Consider the following 21789-nt stretch of genomic DNA (forward strand, 5'->3'; position numbering starts at 1 on the left):
GCATGGGGTTGCCATCAGTCAGAGTCCACCTGAGGGCAACTAACAACAACAATAATAGTGTGGTCGATTTACTGACCAAGGAGCCACAGTGGTGCAAACAGTTAAGCACTCGGCCCCTAATCGAAAGGTTGGTGGTTCGAACCCACCCAGCAGCTCCAAGGGAGAAAGACCTAGCGACATGATCCTGTAAAGACTACAGCCTAGAATACCCTTTAGGGGAGTTCTACTCTGTCACATGGGGTCGCTATGAGTCGAAAATATCTCGAGGGCACCTAACAACATTTACTGACCTCTGACCACATGCTTGTGCTAAGCATGGCCCATGCCTTATAGCATTCCAGCAACTCTGTGGAATACTCATTTTACAGATGAGGAAGCTGCAGCTCGGATTAAGAGCCTGAGGTTACCAGCTAATAAGAAGTGGGTTCAAATTCAGGCTGAGAGATGGCGAGGGTCCTGAGAACTCCTTTTACTTCCTTCCTGACTCTAATCACCTGGCAGCAGATGATGAGGTTGGCAGTGATGTCTTCTGGGTGTTGCCTTGCAGCTAGTTCTAGTTTCTAACTCCATTAGTAAAAACTGTTCTCAGGCCCCCTCTCTCCTTCTCTCAAGAATGCTGTGTTTGCTGCCCTGCAGTCCTGTTTCCCAAGTGAACCAAGATAAAGAATTGAAAAATAACCATTTTGAGAGATAAGATCAGAAATTGAGGAAAAGGGCGATTATTTACCTTCCCCATCCTGCTGTTCTTTCTGAGTCTAGGACCACTGATACCATTGTGGTCACAACCTAATTTAGCCACCATTTTCTAGCATCCATTCACATGGCAGGTGAGCTGACTGCATGGCTGGGTGTGCCTCCCTAACTAGGAACATATGAGAAAATATTTCCCCAGTTTGGGATGAATTCTCAAGTCGTGGCAAATGGGTTATCCATTTTCTGGCTTGCTTGTGGCTCCCTGCCCAGCTGCCTCCCAGACTGCTACAGACAGCGCAGGGAGGGTCTGGGCACTGGGGTATCGCAAAGGATGTGGGTGTGTCGAATCACATCTACATTTGACTGCATGCCAAAGCCAGCTGCAGGCGTTTTTGTTGGTTTGTTTTAATTCTTCATCAGCTTAGATTATCCACGCTCTTCCTCTCTCCTCCCTATTACTGTGGATAATCCAGAACTGACTATAAAATGATTGCATGACTTCTAAGGAATCCTCACGGGCCCTTCTAAACATATGGCAGCCCCTTCTCACACAGAGACCCTGGGTAGTGCAAACAGTTAACACGCCCAGCTGCTCACCAAAAGACTGGTGGTTCCAGTCCACCCAGAGATGCTTTGGAAGATAAGCCTGGGAACCTACTTCTAAGAAGTCAGCCATTGAAAACCCTATGCAGCATAGCTCTATTCTGACACGTATGGGGTTGCTGTGAGTTCGAATCAACTTGACAGGACCTAATTCAACTGGTCTCCGTAAACTCTTACGCCTTGCTAACCAGGTCACATCAGAGTATGCCACTGACACTTTTACATGTTCCTCATTTTCTTATTTACAGTGTGTTTGTAACTTTTTTTTTTTTTTGTAACTAACAGCACAGGGACATTATCCATATGATTCAATTTATCCAACAATGCCATTTTGATATGTGTATATTTATACATGGTTATATCTATATGACAGCTGGTGAGATATTCAGATGGGTTAGAATTATCCTGGGGAAACACTACGTGAGAGATGCATTTTTCCCACTAGCTAATATATATGCATTTTGCTATTCCACAAATTGAGGACTTTCTGTCTGCCCCAGGGTGGTTCAGTCTGGCTGCCCTGTCCTATAATAATAGCCTAGGTTTTCAGTCCAGCCACAGTCCAGCTACAGGCCTTGGGATGTGTGTTCCTCTGCCCTACACCAGATGTCAGAGAGCCAGATGCTGTGACTTCACGTTCTTTGTAAAGCCTGTTGGCTGTGGATGGGGAAGCTGGCTGGGGGCCAGCCAGGCCTGGCTCAGCAGATAAGGGATTCCTTGGCCCTTCACAAAGGCAGCTGGTACCTAGAGGCACTGGCGGCAGGTGGTCTGAGGAGCCCTTCACTCACCTTCAGGAAGGTTCTCTGAAGCATGGAGGCCAGGCCCTGGTTCCCAGGACCCCGGAACAAAGGGACACTGTTACCCCCATGGTCTGCAGGCACCTCCCACTCTATATGGGCCCTAGAGTGAAGGCCTTCCTTCCTTTCTTCCTCCCTTCCTCCCTTTCTCCTGCCCCCAACCTGTGATCAGAGGCATAGTGAGGGGCAAGATGGGGGAATTTGCCCCCAGGCACAAGTCCAGGGGGGCTGGCAGGCGAATCACACCCACACCACCGCCTACATACCCACCCCCTGTCAATGAGGGGGGTGTGTGGTCCCAAATTTAAAAATTGCCCCTAGGCGCTCATTACCCTCACTAAGCCTCTGCCTGTGATTGCCCAAATTTTCCCTAAGGAGGGCCTTCCTTGCCTTGGGCACTTAGATGCACTGACTGGGGGTGAAGGAGGGAAACAGGGTAGCCCCTTCCACCAGCTGCAGCAGAGAGGCCTCCTCCCCTCTCACACTTCTGGAAATTTCCCTGCCATAGACCCTGTACAGGGCTTCCCAGCACCAAGAAAGACTCCACAGGTCAAGCACACATGGGGCCCAGCCCACTGGCCTGCGAACACTGGACGTAGGAGACAGGGTTGCCAGGCCTGGCCCATGGGAGATGCAAAATAATGTTGAATGAGTGATAGAGTGAATGGAGAGAGAACACCTGTATTTATTTCCCACAGCACCTAGCACAGGGTCCGCTCCCTGCTCAAACACCTTCAGTCCCTCTCTACCGTCTCCCAAGATAAATTTCCAAACAGCAGTCCTGGGTTTTGCAGTGTAGAACCCCCTCCTCCTCTTCTTTTGCCTCACCCCAGATCTGCCTGAACTCCCCTGCCCTTCAGCCATACTGGCAACTCCCCTCTGTATTAGCTTCCCAGGGCTGCTGAACCAAGTACCACAAACCGGAATAGCTTGTAAGAACAGAGATTTATTGTTTTCACGGTTCTGGAGGCTAGCAGTCTGAATTCAGGGTGTCAGCAGGGCTTGCTTTCTCTGAAGGCTCTAGGAGAAGATCCTTTCTTGTCTCCCCCAGCTACTGGTAGCACCAGACCTTCCTTGGTGTCTTGGTTATCTAGTGCTACTATGACAGAAATGCCACAAGTGGATGGTTTTAACAAAGAGAAATTTATTTCCTCACAGTAAAGTAGGCTAAAAGTCCAAATTCAGAGCATCATCTCCAAGGGAAGGCTTTCTCTCTCTGTCAGCTCTGGACGAAGATCCTTCTCGTCAGTCTTCCCCTGGACTAGGAGCTTCCTCACACAGGAACCCTGGGTCCAAGGGATGTGCTTTGCTCCTGGCACTGCTTCCTTGGCAGTATGAGGTCCCCCTGTCTCTCTGCTCACTTCTCTCTTTTATATCCCAAAAGAAACCAGCTCAAGATACAACCCAATCCTGTAGATTGAGTCCTGCCTCATCAACACAACTGCTGCCCATCCTCCCACATAGAAGCAGGATTTACAACACATAGGAAAATCACATCGATGACAAAATGGTGGACAGTCACACAATACCAGGAATCATGGCCCAGCCAAACTGATACACATATTTTGGGGGCAGGGGGGCACAATTCAATCCATGACACTTGGCTTGTAAATGCATTTTCACATGACCCTCCTTCCTCTGTGTCTCTGTGTCTCTTCACCTCTTTTACAAGAACACCTCTCAGATTGGATTAGGAACCCCCTACTCCAGTAAGACCTCGTGTTAACATAACTGAGACCATCTTCAAAGACGCTATTTCCAGACAAGGTCACATTCACAAGTACCAGAGGTTTGGACTTCAACATAAATTGAGGGAGGGGGCACAGTTCAATCCATTACACTCTCTGAGCAGACCCTGTGCCTTCCACCCTGTCCTGTTTCCGCTTAGGTTAGCCTCCCCAACTCCTGCCAGTGGACACCCATCCCCTTAGGGAGCTTCCTGCCCTCCCCACCTGATGAGACGCCTCTCCTGAACCCCCACCGCGTGGGCGCACAGTGTTCCCTGGGATCTGCCTCACCCTGTGTAGGGTTCTAAGAAACAGGGTGGTAAGGTAGAAAGAGTACTGAACTGACAGCCCAAAGACAGTTCAAATCTTGTGCTCCCATCCTGGGCTAGGGAACTGACCCTCTCTGCGTCTGATTCCTTTTCTGTAGGCTGGGAGTGATCATTCCTGCCTCTCCGTCGGGGTCACTGTGTGGCACAGTGCTTTGTGAACTTGTAAAGTACCATAAGTGAGGCAAAGGTGGTTCAGTGGTAGAATTCTCACCTCTTATGTGGGAGACCCGAGTTCGACTCCTGGCCAATGCATCTCATGTTCAGCCACCACCTGTCTGTCAGTGGAGGCTTGTACATGGCTATGATGCTGAAGAGGTTTCAGTGGAGCTTCCAGACTTAGGCAGACTATGAAGAAAGGCCTGGCAGTCTACTTCCAAAAATTAGTCAGTGAAAACCCTATGGATTACAATGGTCTGGTCTGCAGTCGATCATGGGAATGGTGCAGGGCCAGCCAATGTTTTGTTCTGTTGTGCAGTGTCCCATCCAAAAAAAAAAAAAAAAACCAAACCCAGTGCCATTGAGTTGATTCCGACTCATAGCAACTCTACAGGACAGAGTAGAACTGCCCCGTAGAGTTTCCAAGGAGTGCCTGGCAAATTTGAACTGCCAGCCTCTTGGTTAACAGCCGTAGCACTTAACCACTACACCACCAGGGTTTCGCAGTGTCCCATAACAGAGGCCAACTCAATGGCAGCTAACAACTGTCTTACCTCACCATCCTTAGACTGTCCCTCACTGAGGAAAGGGCTAATGTAGCACCTTACACTCCTGCATAGAGACACCGTCTCCTGGGGGGCCTGCTCGTCTTGGAAGGGCCAGAGACAGGCCACCCTGGAAGGGGGTGAAACTCAGGAACCCAAGAACACAAGCTGTAGGGGAAAGCCATGGAAAGTTGGAGGATCCCAGCTGGGGACAATCCTCATGAGCTACCACAGAGGGATCTGTGAAGGCCTCATAGGGCCTGGGTCCCCCAGCTCGGCCTCCCAGGGCAAGCCTTGGGGAGCGAGGGGAGAAGGCAGCCTTCACCCTTGTGTATGCACATTATCGTTTCAGTGGAATGGAAGGATGCTTAGAGATTTTCCAATTCTTTTGTGGGAAACAGGCACAGAAACTAGAACTTGGGTCCCCTGACTCCAGGATCTCTTGCCCAGCGTACTTGTCTCAGTCCAGCTCCTTCTTGGTTTATCTGAGAAAAGCCTTATACTGTACAGAGTTAAACAATTGGCTGCTCTTAGTTTTATCATAAAGCTAGAGAAAGAATTACAACATTTCCTGACTAGTTTTATTTTACTAGTCAGGAAATGTTGTAATTCTTTCTCTCAGCCTTCAGTTATCCTCTTGGCAGGCGACCACTGTAGCTTTCTCCCTCTGAGGCTGGGGTTTTAATAACCTCCTCCGTGGAGCCTCAGATACAGGATTGCTCTCTGTCACCACGGCAGAAGTGTGAGTCCACAGAACACGTTACCCTACGATTGCTTCACCACAGATGTACGTGACTCACCAGATCTGGGATCCAGATGTGATAACAGCCTGTATCGACACGCAGGGGTGCTAGGTCAAAAAACCTGTGCTGAGTGCTGAAAATTCTAATCATCCTGGTCACATATTGCAGACCCACTGTCCACAATGGGGGTTTAATTAAATATATGAACCTCCCTCCTTAAAGAGCAAATGAAGAAGACCCTTCTTTTAGAGAGCAAACGTTTTCTTTCTGTGTTCTAAGATTTCTCATGACCTCTTTCACCCATTTCGTTTAAGTGATGGTTCTTAATTGGTTCTGTCTTTACTGTCTTCTCTGAATTTGATTCTAGATACTTCCGTCTTAAGCTCTTGGTTCATTTATTCTAATTATCTATAAGAACTTACTGTATACCTGTTTACCTGCATTGTTCTGGGCAAGTTGTACTGGGTACTGGTGACCCTGAAGAGTTCCTACAGATTCAGTTTCTGCCCTAACAGAGTTTAGAGTTTCTACATTAAAGAAGTAACAACCAGTTAGTGTGACGAGGGTTGCAATCCAGGAAGGAGGGTGCTACAGGGACATGTGACAGGGAGACCCTCTCCTAGTCTAGAGAAAGGCTCCCTGAGAAAGAGGTGTTTAATCTGAGACCTAGAGATTGAGTGATGTGAGCTAGCCAGAGATTGGGGGGAGTGCCCCAGGCACCATAATAGCATGTGCAAGCCCAGGGTCCAGAGGGTGAACTGGCAGAAACCCAGTATACAGGCAGTCCCCAGCTCCTGAGCATGTCTTTAAGTCGAATTTGTAGGTAAGTCAGAGCAGGTGCATACAGTTCTTATTTAGCCTTACTTTAGTGCAAGAAAGGAGTCCTGGTGGCGCAGTGGTTAAGAGCTTACCTGCTAACCAAAAGGTCAGCAGTTCGAATCCATGAACTGCTCCTTGGAAACTCTATGGGGCAGTTCTGCTCTGTCCTATAGGGTTGCTATGAGTTGGAATCGACTCCACAGCAATGGGTTTGGTTTAGTGCAAGAAAAGGCTCAAAGGCTTTTTGATGATTGAAAAGCTCCAGGTGCGGCAAGTGAAGGTGGTTGTGATGAAGAGCTTGTTGCGGGTAGGGGTTGGTTCATTTGTTTCAAGGTGAGGGCAAATTTACATAACACTAAAGGGCAAGTAGGAGTTGTCGCTAAATTGGATATTTGTAACCCAGGGACTTTGAGTATTGAGTGTGAGAGGGATACTGATGGGAGATGAGCCTGGAGAAGCAGGCGGGACAGATCGCCTGCAGCCTTTAGAGTCATACTAAACTATTTGGAGGCTCAGCTTCATTTGAGAAGACCATTTTAGTTTGCCTTCTGAGAATCTAGCCGCTTGTCTGAGCAGACTGCTGAGGTATGGTGAACGGTGGATGTACAATGAGGTAGAGAACACCGAGGTGACAGATTTGCCATCTACTGTCACCTCTGCCCCAGTACACCCAAGATAGTTCACCTGTGCAGGTAAAGGGCCTTGAGAAAGTCAGTTCCCATCTCTGGCAGTCAGCTTCCTCAACTCTAAAATGAAGGCTCGGACCAGTTGATAGCCCCAAAATAAGGATACTACCTGGCACAGAGTAAATGCTCAATAAACACTTGCTGACTGAATGAACACCTTGCTGGAGTGCCCGCCATTCCTCCCCCAGGCCAAAAGCATCCCATAGTAGCAAGTCAGGGATAGTGGTTGTCTTTGCCTGTTAGTGAACCACTGAAGCACTTTCCTGTTGGGGACTAACCTTGGCTCTAGGAAAAAGCTGACACCAAGTTGGTTTCAGACTTAGTAGATAGAAAGCAGTTGGACCTGTGGTCAGGAAGTTAACTACCGTATACCCTTGGCATTCTCTAATTTACTGTGTATGGTTCTTTGACTTATGAGTGGCCCACAAGGTCCAGGACGTGCAGAAATTGGACATTTTTGCTGAGCAAATGTGAATTGTACATTCTGCAAGGCTGGCGTGTGGGAGAGTGTGAGAGAGCCCAGCTGCCGCCAGTATCCACAAGGTTCTCATTAAAAACATCCTTATACAAGCCCTGTGAGGTGGATCTAATTACCCTCCATTTTTAGAGCAGAAAACTGAGGAAATGCTTTCTTTTATCCATCAGGTATTTATGAGGAGACTGTTATATGCCAGGCATTATGTTAGGTGCTGGGAGATACAGGAGAGAAGGACAGACACAGTCAGCGGTCTCTCAGAGATCACAGCCCAGTGAGGAGGCAGACACAATTCAAAAACATCACATAAGTAAATGTTTGATTACAACTGTGACATATGCCATAAAGGGCAGATACTTGGTCCTTTGAGGCCTTGAGATGGGGAGGTCAGGGAAGACTTCCGGAGACATGCGTGGAGAGCTGAAGGAAGCGTAAGCGTTAACCCAGGGGAGGAGGCGGTAGAGGAGGAAGGAGCCTTCCAGAGAGGAAACAGCTGTGGAAGTGCTCCGGTGGGAGGACTCTTGGCATGGGGAAGGTACTGAAAGAAGGTACTGCGAGCCTGGGAGAGAGCAGGGTGTGATGAAGCTGGGGGGCAGGGCTTGTGAACCTTGCCAGGGATTTTGCTTCTTAAAGGAAAAGAAAGAGCCTCAGAAAGCAGTAAAGGATTTCAGACGGAGGGAGTGATGTAGGCAGGTTTAGTGGCGTCACTAGGGTTGGTGTCACCCACTGTGGTAACTTATGATTACACACCTCCCCCATGGACCTCCTCCAGTACATACCAGACCACACAGAATCCTTAGTAATTTTTTTGTACTAATGTTACTCGTGAATCATAATTCCCGGGTATCACTCCTTCTTTTCCTCTAATTACAGCTTCATTCTCAAAAAAATATTGATAGAGGTTAACAAGTACTAATTACCACAGTATTGCAACTAAAACACCAGAAAATTTGACAAAACCAGGGACCATAAAAACACCGGTAGCAACAAAAACAACAGTTCGTGCTTACAGCGCGCGCAGATGAAACCATGTGATTTGAAGGATCATTGTCATTTGGTAGTAATGACAGCCCTAACCAGAGTGCATTAGAAGGTTCAAAAAGGAAATGAGCATAGAGTTTTAGCCTTGTTGGTGGATTAATATATGTAAACTGGGCTTATGAAAAATGCCTTTGTTGTTATAACTAACTACAGGGACGTTTTTATAAAAAAGAATAAATTTCTGCTGAAACAGTGCATAGAAATTTTACAGACAGTCATTTTGGTGTCACCCCTCTGACAGTGTCACCGGGTGCGGTCCACACCCCCTGTACCTCCCTAGTGATGCCACTGAGCAGATTGGCTTTTTGGAAAGAGGATTCAGGCTGCAACAGGGAGGGCAGACTCAAGGGGGTCAAAGTGAGTGTATGGAGACCAGTTAGTAGATGATGCAACAGCCTGAGAGAAGGATGGTGGCATTTGCTTCATGATGGTGGAGGCGCAGACGCATCTGGACATTTGGCAAGTCTCTGAATATAAGGTCTGGGTCTACTGGCAGGGTCTCACCCCTGGTGGTTCATTGGAATCATTTGTGGGGAAGGCCCAGCAGCACTCCAGGCCCCTGAATTAGAAGATGAAACAGGGACTATCCTACTTTGTTGGTGAAAATGTAGATGGATATAACCTCTTTGAAAGACAATTGGGAAATCTTTATCAGCTTTTAAGTGTTCATACTCTTTAGGCAATTCCACTTCTAGATGTTTATCCTTTAGGTATGTGTTCACATTGTATGCAAAAATACATGCACAAGAATATTTGTTGCAATTATGTTTATTATAGCATAACACTAGAAACTACCTAAATGGCCATCAAATAAGACACTGGTTAAATGAATTATGGCACAGCCTTCAAAAACAATGACGTATGTTTTCTCAGGGGCAGATTAACCAGTAAGGGAGGTACACACAGGCTTATTTGTGCTTACCTACTAATCTTGTTCACTACAGATAAGTAAATAAGCACAAATAAACCTGTGTGTACCTTGCATATTGGGTAATTTGTCCCTGGATGTCAGAGGTGAGAAAGAGGCTTAGTTTCAATGGCAAACCCTTTGTTCCCCATAAGAACTTTTATTTAAATTTTATTTTTTTAGAATAGGTAGGAGGTTTGGTGGTTCAAAATCAAAATGATACAAAAAGGCGTATATCAAGAAGCCTTACCCTTCCATCCCATTCCCTAACTCCACCTCCTTTAGGTAGCTATTGTGGTAGCTAGACTCCATGATGGCGCTCAGTAATCCCTATCTCCTGGTTTTCACACACTTGTGTAGTCCCCTCCTTCATTGTTAGTCTGTATGACCAATAGCATATGACAAGAGCCATAGTATGTCACTTCTCAGGATCAGTTACAAAAGACAACTGCAACTTCTATCTTCAGTGCTCTCTTGCTTGCATGCACTTCCTCTCTCACTTCTTGGGGCAGCCAGATGCCATTTTGTGAGCAGTCCAATGGCAAGGCTCAAGTGGTGAGAAATTAAATCCTCCAGCCAATAGCCAGTGAGGAACTGAGACCTGCCAATAAATACATCAGTGAGCTTGGAAGCAGATTCTCCAGCTCCAATTTGACAACTCAAGAGGACTCAGAGACTGGGCTGGGAGCTCCCGAGATAGGTATAGTCAAGGGCAAAAATATGGCCCAGTGTCAACCTGGCTTTAGCTCAGCAGGCTCCTGCTGAAGGAAAGCAGCATCCATCAGCCAAATATTAGCTCAGACCATAATGGATCATGAAAGTCAAGGAGTCAGTGGCTCCTCAGGGTCTATGTGGGGAAGACTCTCAATCGCCCTTCGAGATGAACACCTGAGCTGGAGATGAGAGTCCAGGAGAGGGCCTGGCGGAAGCTCCAGGGAGGAAGGGTGTACTCAGAAAGGTCTGCCTTGATTGTGGTTTGACAAGGCCAGTCTGAAAGAGTTATAGCTATTTTATTACTTTGGGAAGTGGGGTATTCTTATTATAAATTCATCGTGGGGAAAAAAATGCTTACCTCCTCAGCCAGCCAGCCTGTATCATGGATCACGCAATTGTACTTTTCATTCTTACTCTACGTGAGGAGTTACGTGAAGCTATTAGGAAGTATTCTGCATTAATAATGAGTCTAGGATGTGCCCAGAGAAGTAAGTAATGCTCAGAACAAGCTGGAGGGTTAAACTCTGCTTATAATTTCAGTTAACATAATGCTTTCCTACTTTTCAAAGATTTTGGCAGCACTTCTGCCCAAAGGGAGAGAGACAGAATTTCCTTTATGTTTGAAAGCTTACTTTAGAATATAACAATGCGGTGTAGTTGAAAAAAAAGAACATGAAATTTATTGTTAAAATATAGAGTTTTTAGTCTCCTTCTATAGCTTATTAGCATTTGGTCTTGGCAAGCCATCAACTTTGCCAAACCTTAGTTTCCCTAGCTCATAAATGAGAGTAACAGCAGCTACCTTAACTAATCCACAGGGTGGTTCTGGGGACTCCCCTCAAAAAAAAAAATAATAATAATGCAAAGATGCTTTAGAAGAAATAGTGTATGGTTTGTGCCTGATTGTGAAAGTGGTTATGAGTTTTGGAGCCTTTATTTAATAACTTCAATGCATAGCCATTGTAGGAATTCTACTCAATCTAAAATGATTAACTCTCCAAATGTGTATGATTCTTATAAAAGGTCACTGCTTACCTGTCCTCAGTATCAAGCTTTTAAATTATCCACCTGGTTTTCACAGGTTCATGGGCTTTCTACTCCCACAGAAGCCACCCCAGCCCTGTAGAAGGCAATGCTATTCTTCTAGTTGCTCTGTCCAACAACCTTAGAGTCACCCTTGACTCTTCTGTCCTCCTAGATCCAATCCCTCAGCAAATCTTGTATATAAACTCTACCTTCAAAAGGTAATTGTAACCCAGGAGCCCTGGTGGTGTGACAGTTAAGCACTCACTGCTAACACAAAGGTTGGCAGTTTGAACCCACCCAGCAGCTCGATGAAAGACCTGGCGATCTGGTCCCTTAAAGATTACAGCATAGGAAACCCTATGGGGCAGTTCTGCTCTGTCCTACCAGGTCGCTAAGAGTCCGAATCGACTCCACAGCATCTGACAACAACAACCTTCAAAATACAGCCATAATCTGATGATGTCTCAGCACCCGGATCTGAGCCCCCCGGGTTATTGTGGTAGGCATCTTATAGCTCTCTGCATAGTCAGTGCAGAGCAAATCTTTTATACTAAGTCAGATCATATCATCCTCTGCTCAGAACCCTCCAGTGGCTCCTCTTCTCCTGCAGAGCCGATGCTCCCTGTGATCCCCACGTAATCTGGCCCTGCTAACCTCATTGACCTCATCTCCTGCCCCACTCCTGGTGGCTCCGTCACGCTGGCCTCCTTCCTGACACATACTAAGCATGCTCCCACCTCTAAAGTTTGCAAATGCTGATCTTTCTTGAGGTTCCTGGGTGGCACAAATGGTGTGCGCTCCACTGCTGAACTACAAAGTTGGTAGTTTGACCCCACCCACCAGTGCCATGGAGGAAAGTCCTGGCAATCTGCTTTTGTAAAGATTATAGCCAAGAATACCCTGTGGAGCTCAGTTCTACTCTATAACGCATGGGGTTGCCATGAGTTGGAATCTGCTCCACAGTTATGGGTTTGGTTTGGATTTTTTGGTTCTTTCTTGCCAATAATGTTCCTTCCCCAGACACTACACACTCACTTCCTCTATTTCTCCAGGGCTCTGCTCAGGTGTCACCTTATCTGGCTGCAGGATATAAAATAACAAGCCCTCCCTCCCCAACCTCCAACACAGACACCCTCTAGTCCCCTTATCTGGCTCTGATTTTCTCCATAGCGCTCCCCCTCCCCCCACATTTCATGTGTTTCTTTGTCTGTTGTTTGTCTTCCACTCACCATCCTCCCAGATGTAAGAACAAAAGCAGAAACTTACTGTTTCTGCCTAGAAGAGTCCTTGGTAGAGACTCAGTGAGTACTTGTTGACTGAATGAATACATTAATGAATGGATTACCTAAGTTTATATATACACACACACATATAAGTATGTAGATAAGTTGATATTATAGTTATATGATAACCAGTGAAATTGTACTTTTTTCTAATAGATTATTTCTATCTTTCCCTTTTTAAATTATCTATTTGTGTCTTTTGTTCATTTTTCCCCCTTTGGAGTTGATTATATTGTTTTATTTGTATGTGCTCTTTATATATTAAGAATTTTTGCTCATAGGCTTGCTTTCTATTCTGAAATGTATAATATCGCATAAGGTACTGTTTTAATTGAAGGTGTTTGAATTGTTTTTAAAGATTGAGTAAATCACTAATGTATGAATCATTTTTCTTTATTTTCTCTAATCCCAATTTGTCTCTCAGAATTAGACTCTTGTGCTTTGGGGGACCATGGTTGCGAACACTTATGTGTAAGCCGTGGAAACTCTTTTGTGTGCCAGTGCTTTGAAGGGTACACCCTTCATGAAGATGGGAAAACCTGCAGAAGTAAGTTCTTACTGGAGTTGACTCACGTTACTGTGTGTTAGTGCTGCATGAAATCCACTGTCCTGAGAGTATGTCCAAAGCCCCATTCCTGTCAAGTTGATTCCCACTCATAGACCTGCCCTGTAGGGGTTCCAAGGCTGTCATCTTTACACTGGAATCTTTACGGGAACACACTGCTACATTTTTCTCCTGTGGAGTGGCTGGTGGGTTCAAACCACCAACCTTTAGTTAGCAGCAGAATGTTTAACCAGAGAGCCCCCAGGGCTCCTCAGGACGGTAAATTAGTTACCCTCAAAAACTAAGGCCACATGACAGCTAAATGTTGTGTGTGATCCTCAGAAAAAGACCAGATTTCCTGGTCTGACAGAGACTGGAGAAATTCCGAGAGTATGGCCCCTGACACCCTTTTAACACAGTACTAAAGTCACTCCTGACGTTCACCCTTCAGCCAAAGATTAGACAGGCCCATAAAACAAAACAAGACTAAATGGACACACCAGCCCAGGGACAAAGACAAGAATGCAGGAGGGGACAGGAAAGCTGGTAACGGGGACCCCAAGGTCAAGAAGGGGAGAGTAGTTACATGTTGTGGGGTTGGCCACAAATGTCATAAAACAATATGTGTATTAATTGTTTAAAGAGAAACTAATTAACTCTGTAAACTTTCATCTAAAGTACAATTAAAAAAAAAAATATGTGTGTGACCCTGCATGGGTTCTTGGAACAAATAAAAAAAAAAAAAATGGACATTAGCTAAAAACTAAGGAACTCTAAAAAAACTATGACTTTAGTTGTTTATAATGTATCAGTATTGGCCCATTAATTCTATCAAACGAATCATACTAAGATGTTAATAATAGAGGAAACTGGGTAGGGGGTTTATGGAAATTCTTTGTATTATCTTCTTAATTTTTCTGTAAATCTAAAACTGTCCTAGTAAACAAAGTCTGTTTAAAAAGAAAAAGGAAAAAAAAAAGCAAGCAAACAAACAAAAAAGGCAATGCCAAAGCCACTACTGAAGTTGATAATTTTATGTTCTGTAGGAAGAAACAGTGGTTTTAATAGTGTGCTCTGGTAGAAGGATGTACAACCTGAAATCCAAGATTTCAAAGTCTACCTTTGTCATTTACTTGCCAGGAACATTGTTTAACTTCTCTGAGCCTCTGTTTATTTATCTTTAATGATATCATAGTGGTACAAATCCCTCATGGATACCACCTTGTAGTGAAGCCATTCTTACGTTTCATAAAGAAAACCTCTTAGATGGGGCCAAGACAAGCCTGCCTTCCACAAACAGCCTTACAGTACACAGCCCGTGTGAAACTCAAGACATACCATCCCTGTATAATCAAAGGGGAGTGTGTCGCCCTGAGCAAATGACTTTCATCCCTATCAGCCATCCTTTCCTCAAGCTTCTTGAGGAAGCATGTTACAAAGAGCAGCGCATATTGACACTATTTGAAGAGAAGATAGGTAGCTAGAATTACTACTCTCATTCTTTAGATAGGAAAGCTAAGACTCCAAAAGATTAAGTGATTCTCTTCAGTCATATATTATGTCAGGGACAAAGCCAAAATTAGATTTCAGTTCCACTAATCTAAATTGATGTTTAATCTCCTAAGTGATCATCCCAACATTGTTTCCATTTCGAAATCAGAGATTCAGTGTAGAGAAGGCTGATGATGGATTGCATTTTTATAAGACACTGAAATAGGTGGTGAAGATGATGCTGACGATAGTGAGAAGAGTTTGAAAAGTTAGCCCAAATTAGAGCCACTTCCTCCTCGATTTTACTTTGCCCCATATATCACGGAGCTCATGTGGCACTAGAGTCCAGTGGCTGAAATGGATGGACCCTTCAAGATGAAGCCCACGTAAAATTTATGTTGGCAAAACTGTTTTATCTTGCTCCACTGTCCTCAGGGAAAGATGTCTGCCAAGCCGTAGACCATGGTTGTGAACACATTTGTGTGAACAATGACGACTCCTACATCTGCAAGTGCTTGGAGGGATTCCTGCTCACTGATGATGGGAAACACTGCAGAAGTAAGTAGCCTCCATCTGTGGGGCCCAACTGGTTCTGGAACTTCATTTAAGCTTTAAAATCTTTCCTTATTACTAATGTCACAGATAGAAGGTCCTACCTTGGGTACTCTGAAAGTGTTTTGCTGGACATCAGGTCAGTCAACTCCTAGTTCTTCAGGAATTTCTCAGTTGAGGTGCTGGGGTTGTCAGGCTCTTTGCTTCTTTTCATTGTCTGTCAGTGGAGGAGTCCCTGGGTGGCACAAATGGTTAAGTGCTCAGCTACTAACCAAAAAGTTGGTGGTTCAAATCCACCCAGTGGGTGCCTCAGAAGAAAGTCCTGCTGATCTACTTTTGAAAAGTCACAACCTTTGAAAACCCTGTGGAGTACAATTCTACTCTGAAACACATGGGGTTGCCATGAGTCAGATCAACTTGACAGCAACTGGTATCTTTTTTTTTGGTGGGGGGGCTAGCCCTTTCCTGATAGAAGTGTGGGTCCCCAGTGCCTAGCACAGTGCCTGGCTAGTTGTTGGACTGAATTAGAATCTCTGCCAGCATTCAGTACGAGGTCTGAAGAAGGATAATTACAGTACTTTTTCTTTTTGGCAGACCTTGTAAGTAAGGGTAGAGGAAGGGAGAGGAGCTGAAGTGATTTTCTGTGGGGTTTAGTTTATCCATTCTTTCCATTCTTTGCTTCTATAGGTCACTCAGAACAGACTCTGAGAATTTAGTTGGAAGGCAAGTCAAGGATAATATGGATTATTGATAAAAGATACGTGGTACCCAAAGGAAGAGAGAAATGTGGGCACGCTAGCTTAGTGAGGTGGATATTAGAACACAGAGCAGGGTTTTTCCTCTATGAGATTCTGAGCTCTTAATCCCTACGTTTTGGGGGTTTCAACACTATCCACCTGCCTTTGTGACATGCTGCCCCGGCTGGTAAAGTGGCCTTTTTTCGATTAAGGCAAAATAAATCCATTTGCTTTGGGGTTGATTTTGGGGAATTTGCTCACAAACTCCTTTGAGATAACGGAGCCACTCTGTGTGTCAACAAAGCTGGGTTGGATGGAACTCACTGCCCTCATTCTTCTACCAAGAAGAGGGGCTCCTACCCTTAGCCAGGAGTTCTGTTTGGACAGCTGGCACCAGGGCTGGCCGTGGCACCCTGGCCTAACTCAGCAGCGTTCCCTGCCCAATTCTATGTTTTCACTGAATGATTTGTATAGAAACTGTCAAAATTGGAACCTAATTTGCTGTGTAAACTTTCACCGAAAACACAATAAAATATTATTTAAAAAAAATTCTACATTTTGCCTTCACACCAGGATGTGTCCCTTCTGCAGAGACCATGTCTACAGTTCTGCCCATTACATCAGCCTGAGCAGTTTGTTCATGCTTTTATTTCTATAAACACACACACACACCATTTATTCATTCAACACTTTTTATTGCTCAAGGCACAACTTCAGCCTCTGGAATTTGATTGCTAAATTACATTCCAGCATTCTCAGTTGCCAGATGGATCTATAGTCACTGCTTCCAGTTTTGTAGGAAGCTTCTCCTTTTAGAAAGCTAACAACAGCGAGGAACCTAGGCCTTCGAGGTGTGGAAGAGGAAAGAGCGCAGAATCAATCTTCAGGAGACATTGTGCCTCAGCTGTGTCATCAGCTAGCTAGGTGACCTTGGCCAACTCAGTGAAAGTTCTTGAGGGTCTGTTTCTTCATTTGTAAGTTGGGTGTAATTACCCTTGCCCTCCTCCTCTGTTGTGAGGATTAAAGGGCTGTAACTACTTTGAAGAGTTTTAAAGTACCTCACACATGAGTAATGTTCACAACAAGCTGTAACTACTTTGAAGAGTTTTAAAGTACCTCACACATGAGTAACGTTCACAACAAGCACGTGTTGCTTTTGTTGCTGCCCATGTTTTTATAGTCACAGATTTTGTCAAATTTTCTGGTGTTTTAGCTACGATACTGTGGTAATTAGTATTCATGAACCTATATCAATACCTTTTTTGAGGATGAAGTGGTAACTAAAGGAAAAGAAGGAGTGATAGACGGGAATGGGATTTATGAGTGAAACGTTAGTGCAAAAAACATTACTGAGGGTTCTGCGTGGTCTGGTTTGTACGGGAGGAGGTCCGTGCAGCCAGTGGAAGGGGAGGTCATGGAGGGAAGAGGGTGACCCCCTGGGTTACCGCACTGGGTGACATCAATCCTAGTGATGCCACTGTGTTTGGGATGTCTGTGGAGAAAAGATCAGCAGCTTAGGAAAATCAAAACCCAAAATATATCAAACAATTCTAAAAATAATGAAAAATCCAGGACACTGTATCAGCCATCTAACCATTCAGGCTTGTGGAAGTTAGAGCTTTCTGGGAGGAGTTTTCTCCTTATCATGGTCTATCCTGAGTATTAGACTATAAAAGGAAAGTTATAAAGGCAGTTTGAACGGATACCTTCTTTAAAAATGAGTTACTTGCATGATTCTCTCCTTATGTGACTATCCAGTCCAGCTCATTTCTGCACTGATGGGATTGTTCACCTCCCTACATTTTCCTCAGGGAAGGATATCTGCAAATCGACCTACCACGGCTGCGAACACATTTGTGTTAATAATGGCAACTCATACACCTGCAAATGCTCGCAGGGATTTGTTCTAGCTGAGGATGGAAGACGGTGCAAGAGTAAGTGATCTGATCTTGTCCCTCTGCTTTGATTTCATTTTGGAGCAACTGCATTTTGGTGTGTTTTCAGGGAACAAATCCTCTCCTCTGTTTCTCCTGTAGGTGTAAATGAGTATGTGTTAAGTACAGCACCTGTGACAAAAACTGTTGGTTTTAGTTGACAGTTTATTATCAGCGAAAAGGCTAGAGCCATCTTGGGCTGAATAAGAGTATCTGGCATGAGGGAGTTAAGGATTGTGCTCTGCTCTGTCCTGGAGAATTACATTCAGTTCTGGGTATCGCACTTTAGGAGGAGAGAGATGGATTAAGGGTTTAAACACAAAAATGTAAAACCACAAAAGTAGCAGAACGAATCTTGGGAGAATTATTTTATAGTCTCAGAGTAGAAGACTCGCACATGAAGCACAGAAGCCACAAATGAAAAAAGGGGGGGCTGGGGAAATGTTGAATAAGAAATTAAAGCTACAATACATTTTTTAACCTCTCAGTTATCAGAGATCGAAAAGTTTGATGATTCCTTCTCTTGGCAATGGTATGTTGTAATAAAAAAAAAGAAAAAAATTTTTTTTTTTTTTTTTTTGTTGTAATAGACAATCATAAACTATCAGTGGGTGTTTGAATTGGTACAACCCTTGGGAAGGCAATTTGGCTGTGCTTTAAATACAGTTCCACCTCCAGGAGTTTATCATACAGATATGTGCTGTATACACAAAGCCACATATCTACAATATTTTTGTGTAGCATGATTGGTAGCAGCAAAAAATTGGAAACAAGCTAAATGTCGATCCATAGGAGATTGGTTACATAAATCATGGTACATCTATGCAGTGGGATACTATGCAGCTGATAAAAGAATGAAGCAGCTCTAGACATACTGATATGAAATTATCCCCCAAATATTTTAGGTGAAAAAAGCGTGGTGCTGAGTGATTTGTATAGTACGTTACCGTATTAGTTTCCTAGGGCTGCCATAACAAATTACTGCAAACTGGGTGGCTTAAAACAACATAATTTATTCTCTCACAGTTCTGGAGGCTAAAAGTCCTAAATCAAGGTGTTGGCAGGGTCATGCTCTGTCTGAAGGCTCTAGGGGAACATCTGTTCTTAGCTTCTGGTGTTGCTGGCAATGCTTGGCATCGCCTGGCTTGCAGACACATCGCTGCATTCTCAGCCTTTGTCATCACATGGTGTTCTCCCTGTGTCTGTGTGTCACTTCTCCTCGTCCTGTCAGGACACCAGTCATATTGGATTAGGGCCACCCTGATGACCACATCTTAACTTGATTACATCTGCAAAGACTCTATTTCCAAATAAGGTCACATTCTCAAGTACTGGGGGTTAGGACTCCAGCATATCTTTTGGGGGGACACAATTTAACCCACAAATTAACCATTGGTGTATTTTGTAAAAGGCTCTCTCTAACATATACATTCACTCTCTGTTTGCTCTGTATATATATGCATGTGTGAGTGTGTGTGTGTGTATGTATATATATGTGTGTATGTATATATATGTAAACCTGTTGCCATCGAGTCAATTCCAACTTGTAGTGACCCTATAAGACAGAGTAAAACTGCCCCATAGGGTTTCCAAGGAGCAGCTGGTGGATTCGAACTGATGACCTTTTGGTGAGCCACCTAGCTTTTAAACACTGCAGCACCAGGGTTGTCTCTCTCTCTCTATATATATATGTATACACACAAATATAAGTATACACATATGTACGCACATACCCTTTTGTAACATTTTAATTTTATTCCATGTGTATTATTTTTTAGAAAATAAAAATTAAAGAGAATTGAGGCAATTCAGAGAGGAGTCTGTACTCATCTCTGTGGGAAATGACGGTCACCATCAGAAACACCACTGGCTCTTGCTAATTAATTAACAGGTCAATAAATGCATCTATCAGCGTATCACAAATTTATTTGCTAATATTTTTATAGCTGCTTTTCAAGGTAATTGATTTTCTTTGCAACCCTATGCATTTGATTTTATGCATTTAAAAATGTTATTCTGAATTTAATTAATGTGATCGTATTATATACTTTAAAATGACTAAAGGGGCAAATTTTTGTCATCTATATTTTAACACAATAAAATTTTAACAGAAAAAATAAAGGAAAGAGTGAGACAAACAAGATTTAAAGGAAATAAACATTGGAGTGAGGAAGTTTAGTACCACGTCAGGTGAGAAATAAAGGAAGGGAATGTGGATCTTTGTAGGAAAAGAAGACTTGAGGTGCCATTCAAATACTAAAATGGCTGTCACCTCAATTATTAGTCTTGATTTATATGACCACAGGGAAAAGAAAGGACACTGGGGAGAAGCCACAGCTCAGCAAGAGGGCAAAGAAGCTTTCTAACCAGGAACGCTCAAGGAAAGTTAGGAGGAACCTCCTGCAAACAATCAGCACGTAGGCTGCTATACTTCCTGGTCCTGCAAGGAAATATCTGGGCACTTCTCCGCCTGACACTCTGCCACTCCACCTGGCATTCTTCTTTCCTGGACAAGCCTCCTGTGCCTCTCTGTGCGTGAAGGCTGCCAGTGCTGGTTTTGTTTTGAAAGAAAAAGGATATAAGGAAAAGAGGAGAAAACAGACTCACTGGGAAATTATTCCAGTATTTCTGAAATCTGTTGGACAGCCACAAACATAAAACCTAAGAGTATTTTTTTTGGTTAATTTGGAAACAATTTATGAATGTAAATGAAGCTCAGAACTGGCCTTTTCCTCTTTCACTAATAAAGGATCAATAGGTTGGGTAATGAGGACAAGCACTTAATGGAAAAAGAAAAGAATCCAACCGCCCCCCACAACACACACACACAATTATATTAGCATGTTATACAAGGCCAGGCATGGAATGTGTTGTGTGTTATATCTCTTGCCGTAGACTGTATTTGAAACGAGATCATCAATTTGAGACCTGCAACTTTTTCTTATGTGGTCCTAAATAACAAAAAGTCCCTTCACACCCAGATTGCTTAAGTATTTGCATAAAGCTTTTGTGTCTCTTTTACTGATAACCATCTGAGTTACCCGAAAAGCTCAGGGTAGATAAAGGCTTCACAGTGATAATTCCTTATCAAGTTTTAATAGGTCAGTACGGTACTTACAGGTGTACTCATCAATGGACATCTCATTCATTTATTCTTTCAACATTTATTGAACGCCTATTGTGGGCCGGATATTGGGGTTCAGAAATAAATGAGACATGGTCCTTGCAGAGGAAGGACTTGCAGACTAGAGCGGGTTGTTGTTAGCTGCTGTTGACTTGATTCTGACTCATGGTGACCCCACATGTGCAGGTTAGAACTGCTCCATGGGGTTTTCAAAGCTGTGACCTATAGGAAGCAGATCAGACACACGTGATTAAACAATTACTGTACAGTGTGGAAGGAGTACCGAATAGTCACTAGACTGTGAGCACCTTGGCATCAGCGATTTTGTCTCTGTCATTGCAGTCCTGCTGTGCCCACTGCCTTGCACAAAGCAGGTGCTCAATAAGTAAATTTTTGTTGAAGAAATCAGTAGTGCTAGGGGCACACAGAGTAACTAATACAAACTGGGTTACTAGGGAAGCTCCTTGGAAGATATGATGGCTGAGCTGTATTTTAAGAATCTGTCATCGTTTCCTGCCAGATGACAGCACTGGGGTCGTGTTGCCCTCCTAGAGTAAAGTCATAGGAATCTTTTGGGTGTTTTCAGGCCCTTCAGTATACTTTGGATATGGTCCCTCCAAGACCTGGCTGTCAGTGACCAAAGCACAGCATACACCTGGTTTCCTAGACAATTTGCACATCTGCTATGTGTTTTTGCTTGTGAAAAACACAATTTTTTATCAATTTGACAAGTGAAACATAAAGGCAAAAGTGAAAATTATTGTTGCTCACAACCCTCCCTACACCTCTTTCTTACCTGTCCTGCATATTAGCTAAAGAAGAACAAAGGTGGTTCCTCAAAGTGGTTATGCCTCCAATTGAAG

At 44.0% G+C, this 21789-nt stretch overlaps 1 protein-coding gene across 1 annotated transcript in view; it reads left to right on the forward strand.

Annotated features, from left to right (window-relative positions):
• Positions 1-21789, forward strand: part of MATN2 (matrilin 2) — a 162664-nt gene that overhangs the window by 131525 nt on the left and 9350 nt on the right. The window contains exons 10-12 of the mRNA XM_023545902.2: positions 12969-13091; positions 15015-15137; positions 17680-17802. Coding sequence (XP_023401670.1) covers positions 12969-13091; positions 15015-15137; positions 17680-17802 — 369 coding nt within the window. The remainder of the gene's footprint in view (positions 1-12968; positions 13092-15014; positions 15138-17679; positions 17803-21789) is intronic.

This window comes from Loxodonta africana, chromosome 14 (assembly GCF_030014295.1).
Source record: "Loxodonta africana isolate mLoxAfr1 chromosome 14, mLoxAfr1.hap2, whole genome shotgun sequence".
NCBI classification, from domain to species: domain Eukaryota; kingdom Metazoa; phylum Chordata; class Mammalia; order Proboscidea; family Elephantidae; genus Loxodonta; species Loxodonta africana.